The sequence below is a fragment of the Pyricularia grisea genome (assembly GCF_004355905.1).
Source record: "Pyricularia grisea strain NI907 chromosome V map unlocalized Pyricularia_grisea_NI907_Scaffold_6, whole genome shotgun sequence".
Classification (NCBI taxonomy): domain Eukaryota; kingdom Fungi; phylum Ascomycota; class Sordariomycetes; order Magnaporthales; family Pyriculariaceae; genus Pyricularia; species Pyricularia grisea.
Genome location: NW_022156719.1, coordinates 2007935 through 2024861, shown reverse-complemented (window position 1 = coordinate 2024861; position 16927 = coordinate 2007935). Strand labels below are relative to the sequence as shown.

Below are 16927 nucleotides of genomic sequence, written 5' to 3'. Positions count from 1 at the left end.
AATTATAGCACAAACTCTCTAATCTACTTAGTTTTAGTCCAAGCTAGGACTCCCTGTTCAAGACAGGGGTGAACAACAAGGGTCTTGCCGATTGTCAACTGCCAACGGAATCGGGGAAAGTCTGTGCAAGATTGCCCCACCTTCATCCATTTCAATTAACGCGCTTTTGACTCCTGACGCGTTTGGAATCGCGACTTTTCTCTGCCATATCAACACAGCGCTCGCCAACCTCCACACCAACTAAGCTGCCCCCTACGGTCTGCTGCGTGGGGTTACTACAGCAAACAGAACTTCGCAACCAGAAACGGGGCTGTCAACTGCAAAACACGCACGACGAGAATATCTTTGCAGCACAATGGCGGACCCAATCTTGGAGGAGCTCAATGAGCGCTTCGCATCCGGTGGCAAACCCCTCGAGGTCGACGTCATGGGCGAGCTCCAATCCATTATGCGGCTGCACCAACTGTCCCCGCAGGACCTCTTCTTCAAGTGGGAGTCTTACTGCATCAAGATGGACATGGATGAGATGCGCCCCAAGTATGACACCATCCGCGGGTTCAAGCAGGATTTGCAAGACGCCTTGGAGCGTAACAACCGATCACAAGCCGCCCATGTTAAGACCGAGAAGCGTATGGGTGCCACTCCCCGAGCCGGTGGAAAAGGGGCCGGAGGCGACGTTTTCGGCATGTGTGTAGCTTGAAACCCAACAGCTTGAGTCTTGAGTCTGGGATCCATACTGACCCCTCTTCGACAGGCTGGACGGGCTTGTGCCGAGTACCCCTGGGACGACCAAGTTGAACAAGTCGGCCTCAGCCAGGAGGAAAAACATGGAGACACCCTCGATGTCAAGAGTAAAATCAGAACATCCTGCCAGCTCCCCAACACTAGAGCGTCAGCTGGACTCACTTGGTGCCTTGACGTGAGTTCGCCTTCCCAAGGTGGAGATATATATAGCTGTTGTCTGCCACAAAACTAACATGCTGCATGTATTTCTCAAAGTCCAAGCTCGTTCAATGACAGAGCAAACCCGGGCGAGATAATCGAAGTGCTCAACAACCAACTACCTGCCACCGAACCCCCAATCGCCCCCTTTAGCGAGTCACGCATTAAGCTCACCGCAGCTTCGGACCTCAAGAAGCTTGGATATCGACCTATGGCCATGAAGCTCTCCGAAGCGTCCGAAATCTTGGATGATCGAATAGAAGAATTCACAAATTTTGTGATGGAGCACCACAATCTAGACGAATCTGCTTTCGGCAGTGCAGCAAATCAGAGCACAGCCGAGATTATATGTGTAGGACGCATAGCTTCAGACACATCAGAAGGTAGACTCAACACCGCCTCGCTGGTTTTAGAGACGTCAAGACGAAGTGGAGGCGGATTGCGCGCCCCACTGAACCTGCAGAAGCTCCCCGGATACCAGTTCTTCCCTGGTCAAATAGTGGCCCTCAGAGGCACCAATGCCTCAGGGCACGAGTTCAACGTGTCAGAAGTTCTCCAGATCCCGCTGCTACCCAATGCAGCATCGACACCAGAAGCATTGGAGTCACATCGACAAAGGTTACACGGCGGCCCTGATGCCATGGACTCGGATAGTGACCCGATGCCCTTGAACGTCCTTTTCGCTTCGGGGCCGTATTCAGCAGATGACAACCTCGAATTTGAGCCACTTCATACTATTTGCAATCAAGCCGCCGAGACATACGCCGATGCATTGGTACTTACAGGGCCCTTTATTGACATTGATCATCCACTGATAGCGGCAGGTGACTTTGATCTTCCAGAAGATGCCAATATTGACCCCGACCAAGCCACCATGGCAACCCTTTTCAAGTACATGATCTCGCCAGCCCTGAACCAACTTGCGGCTTCCAACCCGCAAATAACAATTCTTCTTATACCCTCTGTGCGTGATGCCATAGACAAGCACGTTTCTTGGCCACAGGACGCCTTTCCAAGGAAGGACCTCGGTCTGCCCAAGGCAGCTAAAATCGTGGGCAATCCAATGACCTTCTCCATCAACGAGACCTTGGTCGGTATATCGTCACAGGACGTGCTCTACCAGCTCCAGGGTGGCGTGCTAGCTGGTGGTAGGGCCCCCGACGGAATGGACAGGCTGTCACGTCTGGCCAGGAATGTTATCGAGCAACGCCATTATTTCCCTCTGTTCCCTCCCATGGACAGGTCAAAACTCCCAAAAACGGGCACTGCCGAGGAGTTGGCGCTGGGCTCAGTGCTGGACGTGAGCTACCTCAAGCTGGGAGAGATGGTTAACGTGCGTCCTGACGTACTGGTGCTGCCCAGTGCAATGCCTCCGTTTGCTCGGGTAAGTTGATGAGCTTATAAAGTCATGTGGAGTGAAAATTTTGGATGAGGTGCTAACAAGTTGTGACTGAAACATAGGTTGTGGAAAGTGTCCTCGTAATTAACCCTGGATATTTGTCCAAGAGGCGTGGTCCAGGAACATATGCGCGCATGACTTTGTATCCTCCCAAGGTTCCACAGGAGGGAACAGCACATGGAGTCGTGGGACATGGTGTGTATGAGAGGGCAAGGGTTGAGATAACAAGGATATAGGAAATCTGTAGACTATAGCACAGCACCTGTTTAATGGAAGAGAGTCAAAGATTATCATTGCGTCAAATGACGCTGCTACGAGAACGAAACGTGATGGACCATTCGATGGTTAGGTAGTCCATGTGGTCTGTCCTAGAGATGCAAGAACCGCATACCTCCAGAGTGTAACTCCCAAAGCAACTTGATCCTGTTGCCTATGCGCATGATGCACTGCCAGCGCGAAATTGTACCCCATCATCCGTAAGTCAAAGTTGATCCTCTAATGATCCCAGGTATGACAATGATACTTTCAACTTGATGGCAATCGCTTCAAGTAAAACTGTAGTTCTGTACTGCACGTAGTTGGAGCTCAATATTCGACGTTGTCATACTCATCACTGTCGTAGTCATCGCTGTAGTAGTCATCTTCATGTCCATAGTAGTCTTAGTCGTCCGTGTAATCATCTGCGTCATCACCCATGTCCTCATCCTCGTCATCATTACCCTCAAGGATATCAAGACCTTCCTGCAGTTCATTAAGAATGTCGAGATCGGTAGCGAGCTCCACGACCTGTTTAAACTCACGCAACCATTCATGCTCGGGGAGTTCATATAGCTCGTCCTCCGAACAAACGTCGAGAACGTCGAGCAGCCTGCAACCCCAACCACAGCAGATTTGGCGCATTTCATGCGCGGTATACCCTCCGCTGAGGCAAGTAGTCTCAAATATCTCTTCAGAGTCTCCAGGGCGTTCTTCTTGGTGCCAAAGAATGCATCCTCTGTTGTGGACATGACGATGTGTTCGAGCATATCCTCGATAGTCTTGGCGACGTTCGTTGCTCTGTTCAACTGCTCCTCAACGCTCAGCACGGCGTACGAGCAAGAGTTGAGCGGTACCATGCATAGTTGCTGAGGTGGGAGAAATCCACATCAGCGGGGCCAGGTTGAGCGATTTGACCAGCATGCTATGCTTGGTCGAACGCAGTTGGCGGTCCTGGCATGAAGTTCGCCTGGTTGAAATAGATATTTGCTGCCATTTTTTTTTTCACTTTGAACAGATTGAGTTGGCAGGCCTGGGATACAGAGGGTATTTATAAGGACTGAAAGAGTGATGGCTGTCGACTAAAGTTTGGGTTCTGTTGCTGGGTAGACTGGGCAACTTTCAAAGAAGCAATGACGTGATGGTGGGGTGGTTTATGAATCGCCGTTTCTTTTCGCTGATACACCTGGTTGCCATGCGGCAAGGTTAAACGCGTTGTATGCGGAATAGAGCACCAGAAGTAGACTGGATCAGTATCAGTTCTCATCAAAAGGTAAGATAGGATCTGTCTGTCGTTAGTTGACTGGCCCTGGCATTGGATGGATACTGGTCGAATGAAATCGCGGACTTCTCAATGCTCACATGGAAGTGGGATCTCGGGCGGGGTCCACCGTGAATGCTCCGTAGCAACAGGGCAAGTTTGACCCCACATCCGCTGAAACTCACCAAAAAGTAAAGTGCTTGCGCGTAATTGGCGCCCAGAAGTTTAACGCGACGCGACCCGAACGCGTAGAGTGCACAATGCGAGCAGCGAGTCTTTACTTTCAATTGTCTACCCCCCAGAACGGGACGTAAACTACAGTGACCTTTTGTTTTTAGCCTGCCCCCGAATATCCAACTCTTCGGCTAGCCAAAATACATTCGAATGCTCTCCTTTTTTATACATATAGATTGAAACCTGCTCTAAATCACTAGATAACCCTTGAAAACTTGCCGTCATGGCGGGAACCAGCGCCACTGCCCGGACTCCAGCGAAACCAACACCTGCAAAGAAGGCCACTCCAGCTGCCTCCACCGGCAAGCAAGCAAGTATCTTGGGCTTCTTTGCCAAGTCCGGGACTCCTTCAGCATCATCTAAGCTTCCCACACGTCCCACTGAACCGAATTCTTCACCATGCCTCAAAGAGACCACAAAGTCCAACACCCTCGCCAGAAATAAGCCCCAGCGCGAGAACATTACGCCAGTCCCAAGCAGCGATGCCATTGAGCCCAGCAGCTCGCAGGAAAACAGAGATGCTTCGACAATCAAGCGAGCCGTCAACAACTTGGTCATTGCTAGCAGCAGCCCAGTCAAGAAGGTTTGTGCTCATGCTAGTGAACATATTTCCCACTGCGACTTTGCTCAAGCTTCCTTGACTAACCGTTTCCACTATAGATCAAGAAGGTTGTTAACTACGCCGAGTCTTCTGACGAGGATGAAGATGTATTCACCGCACTAAACACAAGGCAGAGCCAACGTCGTCGGGCGCGTCCTACGCTCAAGGACGAGGATGACGATGACGATGATGGGGACGACTTCAAGCCTGAACCTGATACAGCTATGGCTGATGACGATGACGGTACGTGAGAAGAACAAATATTCTCCAGCTTAAAGACATATTATTGACTTTTATTTTGTGGCAATATAGACGATATGGCAGACTTCGTCGTCTCAGACGACTCTGACTCAGGGTCCAGGCCGAAGAAGAGAAAACGAGCCAACACCAAGAGCGGGCCGCCAAGGAAAAGGAATGCTGCGTCATCTTCACCAGTTAGGGAGGCGGCTAGAGATGTCGAAGACGACGATGAGGTGCTTGGGGATATCCCTCAAACGTCGACCGCTCAGCAGTGGCGCTATGATCCAGAAAACCCAGCTCCTCCTCCCACAAAGACAAAGGACTCGACTGCGCGCTCCTCCACCCAGCAAAACAAGCCCAAAACAAAGGAAAAGGCGTGCAAGAAGGAACCCGAGGATCGGTATCCGTGGCTTGCTAAGATCCAGGATATGGACCGGCACTCACCTGACCACCCTGACTTTGACAAGTCTACCATCTTCATACCGCCGATGGCATGGAACAAGTTTTCCCCATTCGAGAAGCAGTACTGGGAAATCAAGCAGAAGCTCTGGGACACTGTCGTATTCTTCAAGAAGGGCAAATTCTATGAGCTGTACGAGAACGATGCTACAATTGGCCACCAGCTGTTTGACCTGAAGCTCACTGATCGAGTCAACATGCGAATGGTGGGTGTCCCCGAAGCCTCTCTCGACATTTGGGTCAACCAGTTTGTGGCCAAGGGTTACAAGGTCGCTCGTGTTGATCAGATGGAGTCTGCTCTTGGCAAGGAGATGCGTGAGAGAGGCGGCGACAAGAAGAACAAAAAGGAGGACAAGATCATCCGGCGAGAGCTGGCTTGCATTCTCACTGGAGGAACTCTAGTCGAGGGCAGCATGCTCCAGGATGACATGGCCACCTTTTGTGTGGCCATCAAGGAGTCTACCATTAATGACCAACCTGCTTTCGGCATCGCCTTTGTGGATGCAGCAACTGGCCAATTTTTTATCTCACAGTTTGAGGATGACGTCGACTTGACCAAGTTTGAGACGTTTGTCGCCCAAACCTCACCACGGGAGCTTCTCCTCGAAAAGTCAAACATCTCTACCAAGGCTTTGAGAATACTCAAGAACAACACGTCTCCGACGACGATCTGGAACTATCTAAAGCCGGACTCCGAGTTTCTGGATCCTGAAACCACGAGGCGAGAACTGAGTTGCGGTGACTACTTCAAGGTGGCCGATGGTGGGGATGAGACTGAAGTTTGGCCAGAGGCACTGGAAAAGTCGCGTGACAAAGACCTCTTGATGTCTGCCATGGGTGCTCTGGTTCACTATCTTCGAGTGTTGAAGCTAGAGCGCAGTCTGCTGTCCCAAGGAAACTTTGAGTGGTACAACCCAATTCACCGGGACGGAACCCTCGTCCTGGACGGGCAGTCGCTCATAAACCTTGAGGTGTTTTCGAACAGTGTGAATGGAGGTCCGGAAGGCACACTCTTCAACCTGCTTAACCGATGCATCACGCCCTTTGGCAAGCGACTGTTCCGCCAGTGGGTATGCCATCCGCTCTGCAACATCAAAAAGATAAACGAACGCCTCGATGCGGTGGACATACTCAACGCCGACCGCAGCATCTTGGAGCAGTTTTCTTCCCTCATGTCTAAGATGCCTGATCTGGAACGACTGATCTCCAGGATTCATGCTGGTGTGTGCAAAGCTGAGGACTTTGTTCGCGTCCTCGAGGGGTTTGAGCAGATTGAATATGCCATGTCTATGCTTGGTGCGTTTGGAGGCGGCAACGGACTGGTGGACCGCCTGATTGCTTCAATGCCTGATCTGAAGGAGCCTTTGACATTCTGGAAGAGTGCTTTTGATCGCAAAAAGGTACGCGACGAGAAGTTGCTCATTCCGGAAAGGGGAATCGAGGAAGACTTTGACGAAAGCGCCGACAACATTGTGCGCATAAAGAAGGACTTGCAGTCACTGCTTGACAAGCAAAAGGCGGCCTTGAAGTGCAAGAGCCTCAAGTTCACCGACGTCGGCAAAGAGATCTACCAGATTGAGGCACCGAAATCCATCAAGGTGCCTAAGGACTGGAGACAAATGTCGGCTACGTCCGCCGTAAAGCGGTACTATTTCCGCGACTTGGACGAACTAGTTCGCGAGCTGCAAGAGGCTGAGGAAACACACTCTCAGATAGTCAAAGATGTCGCTGCTCGCTTCTTCAAGCGGTTCGATGTCGACTATGAGATATGGATCCAGGCTATCCGCATCATCTCACAACTCGACTGCCTGATCTGCCTTGCCAAGGCATCGTCATCTTTGGGTGAGCCGAGCTGCAGACCTACCTTTGTTGACCACGAGCGTAGCGTGGTCGAGTTTGAAGAGCTCCGTCATCCCTGCATGCTTAATACCGTCGACGACTTTATACCGAACGATATCAAGCTGGGAGGTGACGATGCCAACATCAATCTGCTTACTGGAGCGAACGCCGCTGGAAAGTCAACGGTTCTCCGAATGGTAAGTGTTTTATTTGTACCGCTATGTTTCAGGACAACAGCACTTGTTTCATATATCAGAACCCATTGCTAACTTACAGTCCAGTCGTGTATTGCTGTCATCATGGCCCAGATTGGGTGCTACGTGCCAGCGACTTCAGCTCGACTCACTCCTGTGGACCGCATCATGTCCCGACTCGGGGCGAACGACAACATCTTTGCTGCACAGTCAACCTTCTTCGTCGAGCTGTCAGAGACCAAGAAGATACTGTCTGAAGCTACGCCCCGCTCTCTCGTCATCCTTGACGAGCTCGGACGCGGTACTTCCTCTTACGACGGCGTGGCCGTGGCCCAGGCGGTACTGCACCACGTAGCATCGCATATTGGCTGTGTTGGCTTCTTCGCAACGCATTATCACTCGCTCGCGACCGAGTTCGAGAACCACCCGGAGATTAGGGCCAAGCGAATGCAGATTCAGGTGGACGACGCCAAACGCCGGGTCACGTTCCTGTACCGACTTGAGGACGGTGTCGCCGAGGGCTCCTTCGGTATGCACTGCGCTGCCATGTGCGGTATCAGTGACCGTGTCATTGAGCGGGCTGAGGTTGCAGCCAAGGAGTGGGAGCACACAAGCCGGCTCAAGGAGAGTCTCGACAGAGCCAAAACAGGCTGTTATATACCGCTTGGTATTTTGAGTGATGTAGCGAGCCTGCTTAGGGATGACGATGAGCAGGAATCCAAAGTCAAAGATAGGGGAATCGATGTCCTTTTGAGGGCGATCGAACAGCTGTGAAGACAGCGGTGGCTTGACCATTGGCATCAGAGGCCATTGATGTACGATGCTCCAATGGAGTGTAGGAGATGTTTTGCTAGATGGCTGACCAGTTCTTTGTATCACGATCGAGTCTTATGTGTATATGTATGTGTCTGGCAGGACAGGGGATGGTATGACTGGGATGATGGAGTTGTTCAGCGTGTAGACTACGAGCAGCATGTTGGCTGTTATGATTTTACTTTGATACACTTGGTACATATAATAATATCTTAGCATGATTCTTTGGCTTACAACGTAACATACTTGAACTGACTGCAGTAAAGAGAATGACTACTTACCTAGAAAAAGAAAAGTAGTATAGTATATGAGGTTGTTCTTTATCATGACTGCCTGTGCTAGATCTACAGGGTGGATACCTGGCGTATATTGGTTGTTGCAAAAGGGTCACAGCAAATTTGATAATCGCGAGCTCTGAACCTAATCAACCTCGCTCGATATATATTCTTTCGTATTTTATGAATTCAATACCGTGTTGATACGAGATATGTACTTGCGAGATAAGGAGGGTGAAAATAAAACATGTACATGTGTCAATCGACATGAGAAACGACAAAGACACATGATGTCTCGTTTTCGCTACAACCCACGTTTCCAGCCCTGCCATCTTTTTTTCTTCTTTTTTTTTCCCTCTTTCTCTCTTTCTCTGTCTTCTCCATCCTCTGCCATCCATGCCAAGACTTCATGTCATGTCATGCGTATGAACGAACAAGTCCCGGGATTCTGACTAGTCTAGGTTCTTTTTTTTCGTCGTGACTGTTCGGCCGAGTTGGGCAGTTGGGAGTTTGTGTTAACCCGCTCTCTTCCGTTTCAGAACCCGTCTACAACAGGAAATCAGACCGGACTCTCCCCCACCTCTCGCGACATCCGACTTGTATTCGTCAGACGTTTGGACAGACGATTATGGGATACGACATGCGGTTGGACCCTTCTGGTCGGGAAGGAGGGGCGGGTAAAATTTGTTTCATCTCGTCTAGACTGTGCTTTTTTTTTTTTTTCCTTTTTTTTTTCCCCCTCTCTTCTCTCTTCTGTCTTTACTGTTCCTTGTCGGGTCCCAATCATGGCCAGCAATAAAAAAATAAGACGCCGAGCTAGAAATTTGAAACATGTCAGGCCATGAATGGTTAATATTTCAGACTAGCAGGGTAGACGGCAGTTTGGGGAAAAAAACAACGACGGGATCTACATAGCAGCCGATTCGCTATTAGTGATCCTCGTAGCATACTCGCAACGGCAATATCAACACTAGCAACAAAAGTTACGCGAGGGAATAATAGACGACGCAATTATTAGGTTACAACATTTACTGTATATACGATATACAACAAATTCAAGCTCCTAGAACCACTCTGGTGCCCAGGAACAAACCCTCCCAAGAAAAAGAAAAGCCAAACAATAGGCAAAAAAGGCAAAAAAAGGAAGGGAAAAAAAGTATAACCCCAACAGAAGAGAGCAAGAATTTGAACCGAGTAAGATATCAACGCTTTCATAGTTTTTAGGTACATGGCGAAAGGGAGGATACTACTCCTCCAAGAGCAAGAAGAAACAAGCAAAAGTGATGCGGGATGGGACAGAGGCCTGGCCTGAGTAAAGATGGAGGGGGAAAAATCGGACTTCTAGCTGGTATTGTGTGCTATAAACCGGCCACCGCCTAGATAGAACGAATCACCACCCCACATACATTTTTTTAAAGAACCGCCAGTTTAAGCGTTGAAAAACCTGGCAAAGCGACCGAGGCCGCGACGGTTCTTGTTGCCGCCCTTGTTGTTCTTCTTGCTGTTGCCACCCGCGTTGTTCTGAGTGGCGCCACCACCGTTGTTGCCACCGCCGCCACCGGCGTTGTTGACCTTCTTGTCGGACTGCTGAACAGCGAGGCAACCACCAAAGGGACCGGCCAGGGCGTTGTTGCGGCAGCGGACGGTGCAGATGTTGCCGGTGGAGCCGCCGGAGCAGTTGAGGTCATCGGGCATGGTGAGCTTCATGACGAACTGCTGGGCGCGGACCTGGGACAGACCGTTGGCGCCGGGTACGTTGTCGGCGACGCTCACGTTCTTGAAGGTTTTGCCCGTGTCACTGCTCTCGTCCACATCGCAAACATAAGGTCCGGCGCCGTCGGCGTTGACCTGGTGGATGGTCACGGAGAGCACGGTGCCAGCCTTGACAGAGGTGACCTTGTTTTCGGCGAGGGCGTTGGCGGTCTCCGTAGTGATGTCGATGCTGCCGTTCAGCTGGGTCCTACCGCAGGATTCTGCAAAAGGGGGGAAGAAAAGATAGTTTGTTAATGTCTTGCAGTCTTTTTTTTTTTTTTCAGATCCGATTTATTGCCGTGGCGTAATTTTACTTACTGCAGACGCCGTTCTGGATCTCGATATCCCTGATGATGGTGGTGTCCTGCTGGCAAGGGCTGATGGACGTGCAGTTACGGGCGACTGCGGGATTGACCTGGAAACCGACCGACGAAGGAGAGCCCGCTATACCCTTAGCATCGATAAGAACCGAGTGGGCGCTGGCCAGAGCGGCCATGGCGGCAACGAAGATTGTCTTGGAGAGCATCTTGACAGGTTGTGCGGAGTCCAAAAGGGAGGGAACAAAAAGGAGACTCTCAAAGAAAAAACAAGAAAAGTCGAAGGAGTGTGTAGTTGGAAAATTTAGGCACAGCCTGTTAGTCGAAATGAATCACCGTCAAGGAGGGAAATACAAACAAGAAAGAAAAGAGTCTCCGATTAGGGTTGTTTGTGGATGAGAAACAGCATCAGGATGTAAGCCATTAACAAAGATGGGATGTGCAAGATTTATAGAATAGGTCTACGGAGGCTTTGCAAAGAAGAGAGGCCCACCCCCTTGACTGCGGGTTCCATCCTCAGGGACGCAGGCGAACATGGTTCCAGGGGTATCGCCGCCACCCCCCCCCCCCCCCCCCCCCCCCCCCCCCCCCCCCCCCCCCAGGAGATGGGCAAGGATGGATATGGATTTTTTTTTGTCTTTCTCTTTGATAAAGTGGGAATCATGGTAAGGCCGGCAAAGGTTGGTAATGGTAACCAACCCAAATTATCTCGCACGCAGCTTGTCGCATCGGGGTGGAGGAGGAGAAAGGGGAAGGGACCCTCACACAAGGCCTAACCATACCACATATCTAACAATCCCATGGTTGGCTGCAGGAACAAAAGGAAGTGGGTGTTTGCAAACGGGTAAATTCCCTGCACATCCCTGATGGGGCGGATACAGGGATGATGTGATGGAGTTGGGACAAGGCAAGGTTACAGTAAAGGCAGTTTAGTACAGTACATACAATACAGTACAGTACACAACCGCCTACACATACTCTGTACACCTTAGTTGCAGTAGTGAAAGGGTAAGTGGAAACGAGATAATCAAAGCATGGCGATAGGCAAGTACAGTAGTAGCATTAGTAGCTTGCTTAGTATGATGGTTGCACAATAAAGTGTGTATAGGTAAGGTATGTATATCAATTATAGAGTTTGAATTTGTGAAGACAAAATTTGCGTTCCAGTCTGACGGGTGCATACATGAACAAGCAACGATAGAGCTCGGAGTCCGTCAAAACTATCGAGTCATGGGGGCTGGAAGCGAGCGATGGGGAAGGCAAGTTCTCTTGAGTAGGTACCTACCTTTAAGGCGCGTTCGTGTCTGCAAAGTTACCTACCTAAGGTAGGTACCTAAGTTACCTAGTCCGCTCAACCCAATGGTCCCGAGTTCCGGGAAGGCACCTACGGAGTGATTAGGTTGACTTCCAGTATGAATACTTAGCATGGCATTAGGTTGGCGAGCCAGCAAGGAGAATCTTCTTTCCCCAAAAAGTCAAAAATAAAAATAAGATAAAAATTAGAAGAAAACAAAAGGGGTGTTGAGAACATGCGTTCTGCTCCACTCAAAGAACATGAGTTCTGCTCCACCCAAAGAACATGCATGGACTGGCCAGTAGTTGAATGAACAGATGTTACCAAAAGGGGCCAACCTGGTGGACATCCGTTGAATGTAAGTAGCACGATGAGTGGAGAATATCGATGACAGCTTGAGCGGCTGATTGGTGGTCTATGTACTCTGGGACGTTGTGGTACGTTCCCAAATTGGATCTCCTTCGTTGCGCGCCCGCCCGAGATGGAGTTTTTGATGCATTATGCCAGGTGTCTGCGACGTTGCTGGGGAGGGTAGGGCGGTTGAGCGGCTACACAATCTGTTACTTGGGGGCTGTACGTTGTGGGCCCCCTCAAAGAGGGGGTTGCAAAATCGCGGGTCACGACAAAATCGCGGGTCAGTAAATTTGTTAGGGAATCGCCTACAAAAATTACTCGTTAAAAAACAATTAACACACATTAACACAACAACAATCAAAAAAGTCCAAAATAAGGTTATATTAAAACCGTAATTTGCGTTATAAATATTTATTCCAAAAAATTTGGGTCAATTACCGTAAATAGGCCGTTTAAACGGTTATAAGGCGAACCGGATATTTCCAAATCGTTCGTTTTATACCCCGGTATTAGCGGCGAAAAACATTTTTTAAACGGTTTTATATTTTTAAATTAACGAAACGGAGGTAAAATTAATAGTATATATTACGGAAATGGTTAAAAAGGCGTTACGGGTAAAAAGGGTAAAATTAATTTTAAAAATCGTAATATATATATACTAATAAAATAATTAAAATCGGTTTTTACGGTAATATTAATTTACGTGCCCGTTTTACCATTTAAAATTGGCCTTTTATCGAAGAACCATAATTGTAAAATTTAAAATTCGGTTTTTTTTTTTTTTTAGGTCGTTTTTTAATTTCCGGAACGTTTTCCGGCTTAAAGTTTAAATTTTTTAAATACCTTTTTTTTTATATTTTAACCCCGTTAGGTATACCGTTAAATTTTCGTTAACGTTAAATAATTTATTTTTTATTTTTATACTATAAATTTTTAACGAATTTTTTTTATTAGTAAATATTTATTTCTTCGATTAAGTTTTATTTGGTTTTGTAAACGGCCCGTATATTTTTTAACGTATTAGCGGTTTGGAATTATTTATCGTTTAATTTTAATATTATTTTAATTTTATATCGTAAAATACGTTATAGGCGTTTTTTTTTATTATTTTATTTTTAAATAATACGTTACCGGAAAAAAATCGCTTCGTTGGTAACGGCGTATAAATTAAAAAAAACGTTAATTATATTTAAATTAAAAAAATATAATTTGGCCGTAATACGGTTTGCGGTATATTTGGTTCGGGTAAATCGTTTAATAGTAAATAGGGTTTTTGGATAACGTAAAATATTCGTTACGTTAAATAAACTACGTAATTTGGCCAGTATTTTTTTACCGTCGACTGGAAATAACCCGGTATTTTGGAAACCGTTAATAACGTGGCCAATCGTAAAAATTATTTCCCAATACCGTTACGTAAATAAAAATATATTAATTTACCGCTAAATTAATAAACAAATTAAAAACGATTTATTTAAATCGTTATAACGAAATTAAATCGGGTAAATAACGGAATACCGCTTTGGATATACTTATATAATACCGCCTACAATTTTTTTTCAAATAAATAAATATTAAAACGTTTATAAATTATATAAAATACGTTAAATAAAACGGTAAAATAATTATTTCGATATTAAATTTAAAATAATAATTAAATATTTCCATACCAAAATAACCGGTAAAGCCGTCGAAAAAAAGCCATTTCCAAATCCGGGTTTTGGCCCGCCGAAAATTTGGCTCGATTTGAACCGTAATACGGCTTACAAAATCGAAATTGGCGTTAAAATTATACCCAAACCATTTTTTTAACGTAAAAAATCCAATCGATTGCACGGTAACGATTTTTAACTATAAATACCGGTTAAAATATTATATTCAAATAAATATAATTTTTACGTTAGAAAAACCAAATTTTAACCGCGTAAATACGATATTTGCAAACAAATCCAAATTAAACTAATCGTTGGTAGGCCATTTTATAAAAATATAAAAAGGCGGTAACGATTACCCAATTACGTTACCCGTATTTATTAACGTATAGCTTTTACGGTTGGCCGGATCGATATTACGTAGCTTTTTATATTTTTTTTTCGTTACGATTAATACCGGTATCCGGCCATTTCGTATACCGATTTTAATACCGTATTTATTACCGTTTTAAGCCGTTAAAGGCGTAATTCCAAATTTAATTGTACGGGTAACGGTACGGCGATACCAACTTTCCACGAAATCGATTTATTATTTAAAATTTAGGCAATAAATTTTAACGGGTTATTATTTGGTAAATCGCAATTTTGGGTGTTTTTTAAATTAGCGGCCGTATTAAAAAAGCTGGATTGGATTATAAAGCGGTATACGTAATTAACGCATTAAATTGGCCGCAAAAATAACGTATTAATTAATAAAGTAAACGTCCAATTTATTAAATTGTATAAAATAGGTAACGAAAGTTTGGTTTTTAACCGCGGTTAACGTTAAAAACCGCCCAACGCGTTTTATTAATAATTCCGGTTTATTTTGCGTTTAAAGGGTTTAAATATGCCGTTAAATATTCGAAAACGCGTAACGGTACCTATTATAATACGCCCGCAACGTTTCCGGGTTAAATTTAGCCCCCCGTATAAAATATGATTTAACGCGGTAAATTTTAAAATATTTAACGTATTGGCGGGCAGCCGAAATAATTGGAAATTTACGCGATTTTATAATATTAATAAAAATGCGGTAAATGTAATTGTGGTGTTGTTAAATCGGATTGCACCTGCATGCAGTTATTTTGTTAACGATTTTCTAGCTAAAAAACTAGTGAATGGTAACCCGCGATTTTGTCGTGACCCGCGATTTTGCAACCCCCTCTTTGAGGGGGCCCACAACGCACAGCCCCCAAGTACATCAGTGGCGATTGCGATTGAACGAAATTTTTTTTTTTTTTTTTTTTTTTTTTTTAGGTTTTTGGCTTTTTTGGTTTTCCGTAGTTTATCATACCCGGATCTATGGTGCATGTGATTATCGCATGTTGGATTTTATTTCCCCTCCTTCGGTATATTCTCGTTGACAGCCGCATTCGTTTGATGTCTGAAATGACGAGGGATGAAGAATAGGCGAGCGATGACGGGGGATTTTCATCGCAACGAGACTTTCGCCAAGTGAGCGGTAAATTCGATAATCTGCCGGCAGTACTTACTCTGCTGTGAAACCGCAGAGCCTTGTTTCGTAGATCATTGACCCTCATTGGCATTCCAATACCTGGTAGTCCACATATAATTGCGTACCGCTAGGTAGGCTACCTTACGAGGGTGGCCAGGCGATTGCTAGCTACAATTGGACCTGAGTGTTCCAAATCACAGCAGCGGAAACAAGGCACCTGACGAGTAGGCGTATAACAATAGATCCTCTCTCGGGGCCGGTTACTGACAGCATGTCAATGCACTCTACGGATAGATACCACCCACTCATTTGACCCTGTGTAAGCAAAGTCCTACATTTGCGTTTCGCCAATTTCTTCTTTTGGGCATACTCTTGAAATCAAACTTTTATTTAAAATTCGATGAATCGTCGCTATGTTATTTCAAAGACGGACTTTTTACGGCATCTTTTACGTTGTCGCAGTTGTTTGTGCTACAAATTCTATTACACAACGGACGGTAAAGAAAAGGAAAGCGCGCTAATACAATCGGACGGTCCAAGACGGGAAGAGCCGTAGGATGGATTATCATAAGATCAAGGCAGTCTCCTGTCCGCTCGAGCAACCGCAGGGGCCAGGATCACCACCACACCTCATCAGACTCGGCCGCCAGGAATGTGAACGTTTTGGGGGCCGGGCTTGTGTTTTCTGTCATGTCACTGTCATCTCCTCCTAGCCTGTCCGGTTGGACTTGCTTCCAAAACCTCAAGCGAGGGCTTCGAGTTTGTGATGTATGCCAAGATAAGAGAGTGAAATAGAAAGTCCGTCTTCCTTGCCGTTTCATCTCGGTCAGGGACTTGACGCAATATCCACCCTTGCGGGCCCAACCAGAAATATGACTTGTTGCGAGTTTGATTTTGGTAAGGTGGACCACTAAAAACGTGGATCAAGTGGAGGCTCAAGAGGAGCACCCCCACCGATGTCCAACGCTTCAAATATCGTACCTTTCCCCCTTTCAGGACATTCCGATGGCCTTGGCGTCCAAGGGGCAACATGCACAATCTACCGTAAATATTGTGTGGTATTGAATGAGATGCTAAAACTGATCTCGTTAGCGAATCGTCGAGAAACAGAGCCGCGATGCCGTTTGGCTCGAGGCGAGGCCTAAGAATAGAGTGGTATTTTTTCCAACAGTGTGCGAAAAAAAAAAAAAAAAAAAAAAAAAAAGAAAGAAAAAAAAAGTGGTCTACTCGTCCCCGAGGTAGGCTTGGTTGTATGAGGATCCCGAGAAACACCGAAGATTCTCGATGTCGGGGACTGGCGGTTGCTGGAACGATACCAAGGATAATAGAAGAATGTATTGCTACGTAGTATTTCCTAATCTAGGAAAAGTACCATTCACGGTTACGTTGGGTGTCTGAGCAACCAGGAAGTATTACCACATAATGATCCGATCTGCAATAGGATCTATCTAGGTATGTTCAAAACATGAAGATGCTGTGATTCCCAGGAAACTGGATATTCCCGAACCGTCCCATCCAGAAAAGTTCTTTTTATCATATTGACAAATG

At 46.5% G+C, this 16927-nt stretch overlaps 4 protein-coding genes across 4 annotated transcripts; 2 read left to right on the top strand and 2 right to left on the bottom strand.

The window, feature by feature from the left end:
* The first annotated feature begins 210 nt into the window (after positions 1-210).
* On the top strand, positions 211-2604 carry PgNI_08564 (uncharacterized protein). The gene is made up of 4 exons (XM_031128560.1): positions 211-687; positions 755-919; positions 1000-2326; positions 2404-2604. The coding sequence occupies exons 1-4, from the start codon at positions 356-358 to the stop codon at positions 2575-2577; spliced, it is 1998 nt and encodes a 665-aa protein (XP_030979094.1). The 5' UTR covers positions 211-355; the 3' UTR covers positions 2578-2604.
* Positions 2605-3001: 397 nt separating this feature from the next.
* On the bottom strand, positions 3002-3456 carry PgNI_08563 (uncharacterized protein; the record flags this gene model as incomplete). The annotated part of the gene is given in 2 exon segments (XM_031128559.1): positions 3002-3127; positions 3142-3456. The coding sequence occupies 2 exon segments, from the start codon at positions 3454-3456 to the stop codon at positions 3002-3004; spliced, it is 441 nt and encodes a 146-aa protein (XP_030979092.1).
* A 698-nt stretch (positions 3457-4154) lies between these two features.
* Positions 4155-8371, top strand: PgNI_08562 (uncharacterized protein). The gene is made up of 4 exons (XM_031128558.1): positions 4155-4674; positions 4752-4935; positions 5005-7427; positions 7512-8371. Exons 1-4 carry the CDS (start codon positions 4315-4317, stop codon positions 8196-8198), a joined length of 3654 nt encoding a protein of 1217 aa, XP_030978991.1. The 5' UTR covers positions 4155-4314; the 3' UTR covers positions 8199-8371.
* A 1180-nt stretch (positions 8372-9551) lies between these two features.
* Positions 9552-11083, bottom strand: PgNI_08561 (uncharacterized protein). Its single transcript, XM_031128557.1, has 2 exons — positions 10583-11083; positions 9552-10485 (listed from the first exon to the last, which is right to left on the bottom strand). The coding sequence occupies exons 1-2, from the start codon at positions 10788-10790 to the stop codon at positions 9941-9943; spliced, it is 753 nt and encodes a 250-aa protein (XP_030978987.1). The 5' UTR covers positions 10791-11083; the 3' UTR covers positions 9552-9940.
* Positions 11084-16927: the final 5844 nt, after the last annotated feature.

Excerpts from the sequence above, each read along its gene's own strand:
- PgNI_08564 (XM_031128560.1), top strand. The coding sequence starts at position 356 with ATGGCGGACCCAATCTTGGAGGAGCTCAATGAGCGCTTCGCATCCGGT. Across the intron at positions 920-999 it reads GACTCACTTGGTGCCTTGAC|TCCAAGCTCGTTCAATGACA; the intron begins GTGAGTTCGCCT and ends TATTTCTCAAAG. Across the intron at positions 2,327-2,403 it reads CAATGCCTCCGTTTGCTCGG|GTTGTGGAAAGTGTCCTCGT; the intron begins GTAAGTTGATGA and ends ACTGAAACATAG.
- PgNI_08562 (XM_031128558.1), top strand. The coding sequence starts at position 4,315 with ATGGCGGGAACCAGCGCCACTGCCCGGACTCCAGCGAAACCAACACCT. Across the intron at positions 4,675-4,751 it reads GCAGCAGCCCAGTCAAGAAG|ATCAAGAAGGTTGTTAACTA; the intron begins GTTTGTGCTCAT and ends TTTCCACTATAG. Across the intron at positions 4,936-5,004 it reads TATGGCTGATGACGATGACG|ACGATATGGCAGACTTCGTC; the intron begins GTACGTGAGAAG and ends GTGGCAATATAG.
- PgNI_08561 (XM_031128557.1), bottom strand. The coding sequence starts at position 10,790 with ATGCTCTCCAAGACAATCTTCGTTGCCGCCATGGCCGCTCTGGCCAGC. Across the intron at positions 10,486-10,582 it reads GATCCAGAACGGCGTCTGCA|AATCCTGCGGTAGGACCCAG; the intron begins GTAAGTAAAATT and ends CCCCTTTTGCAG.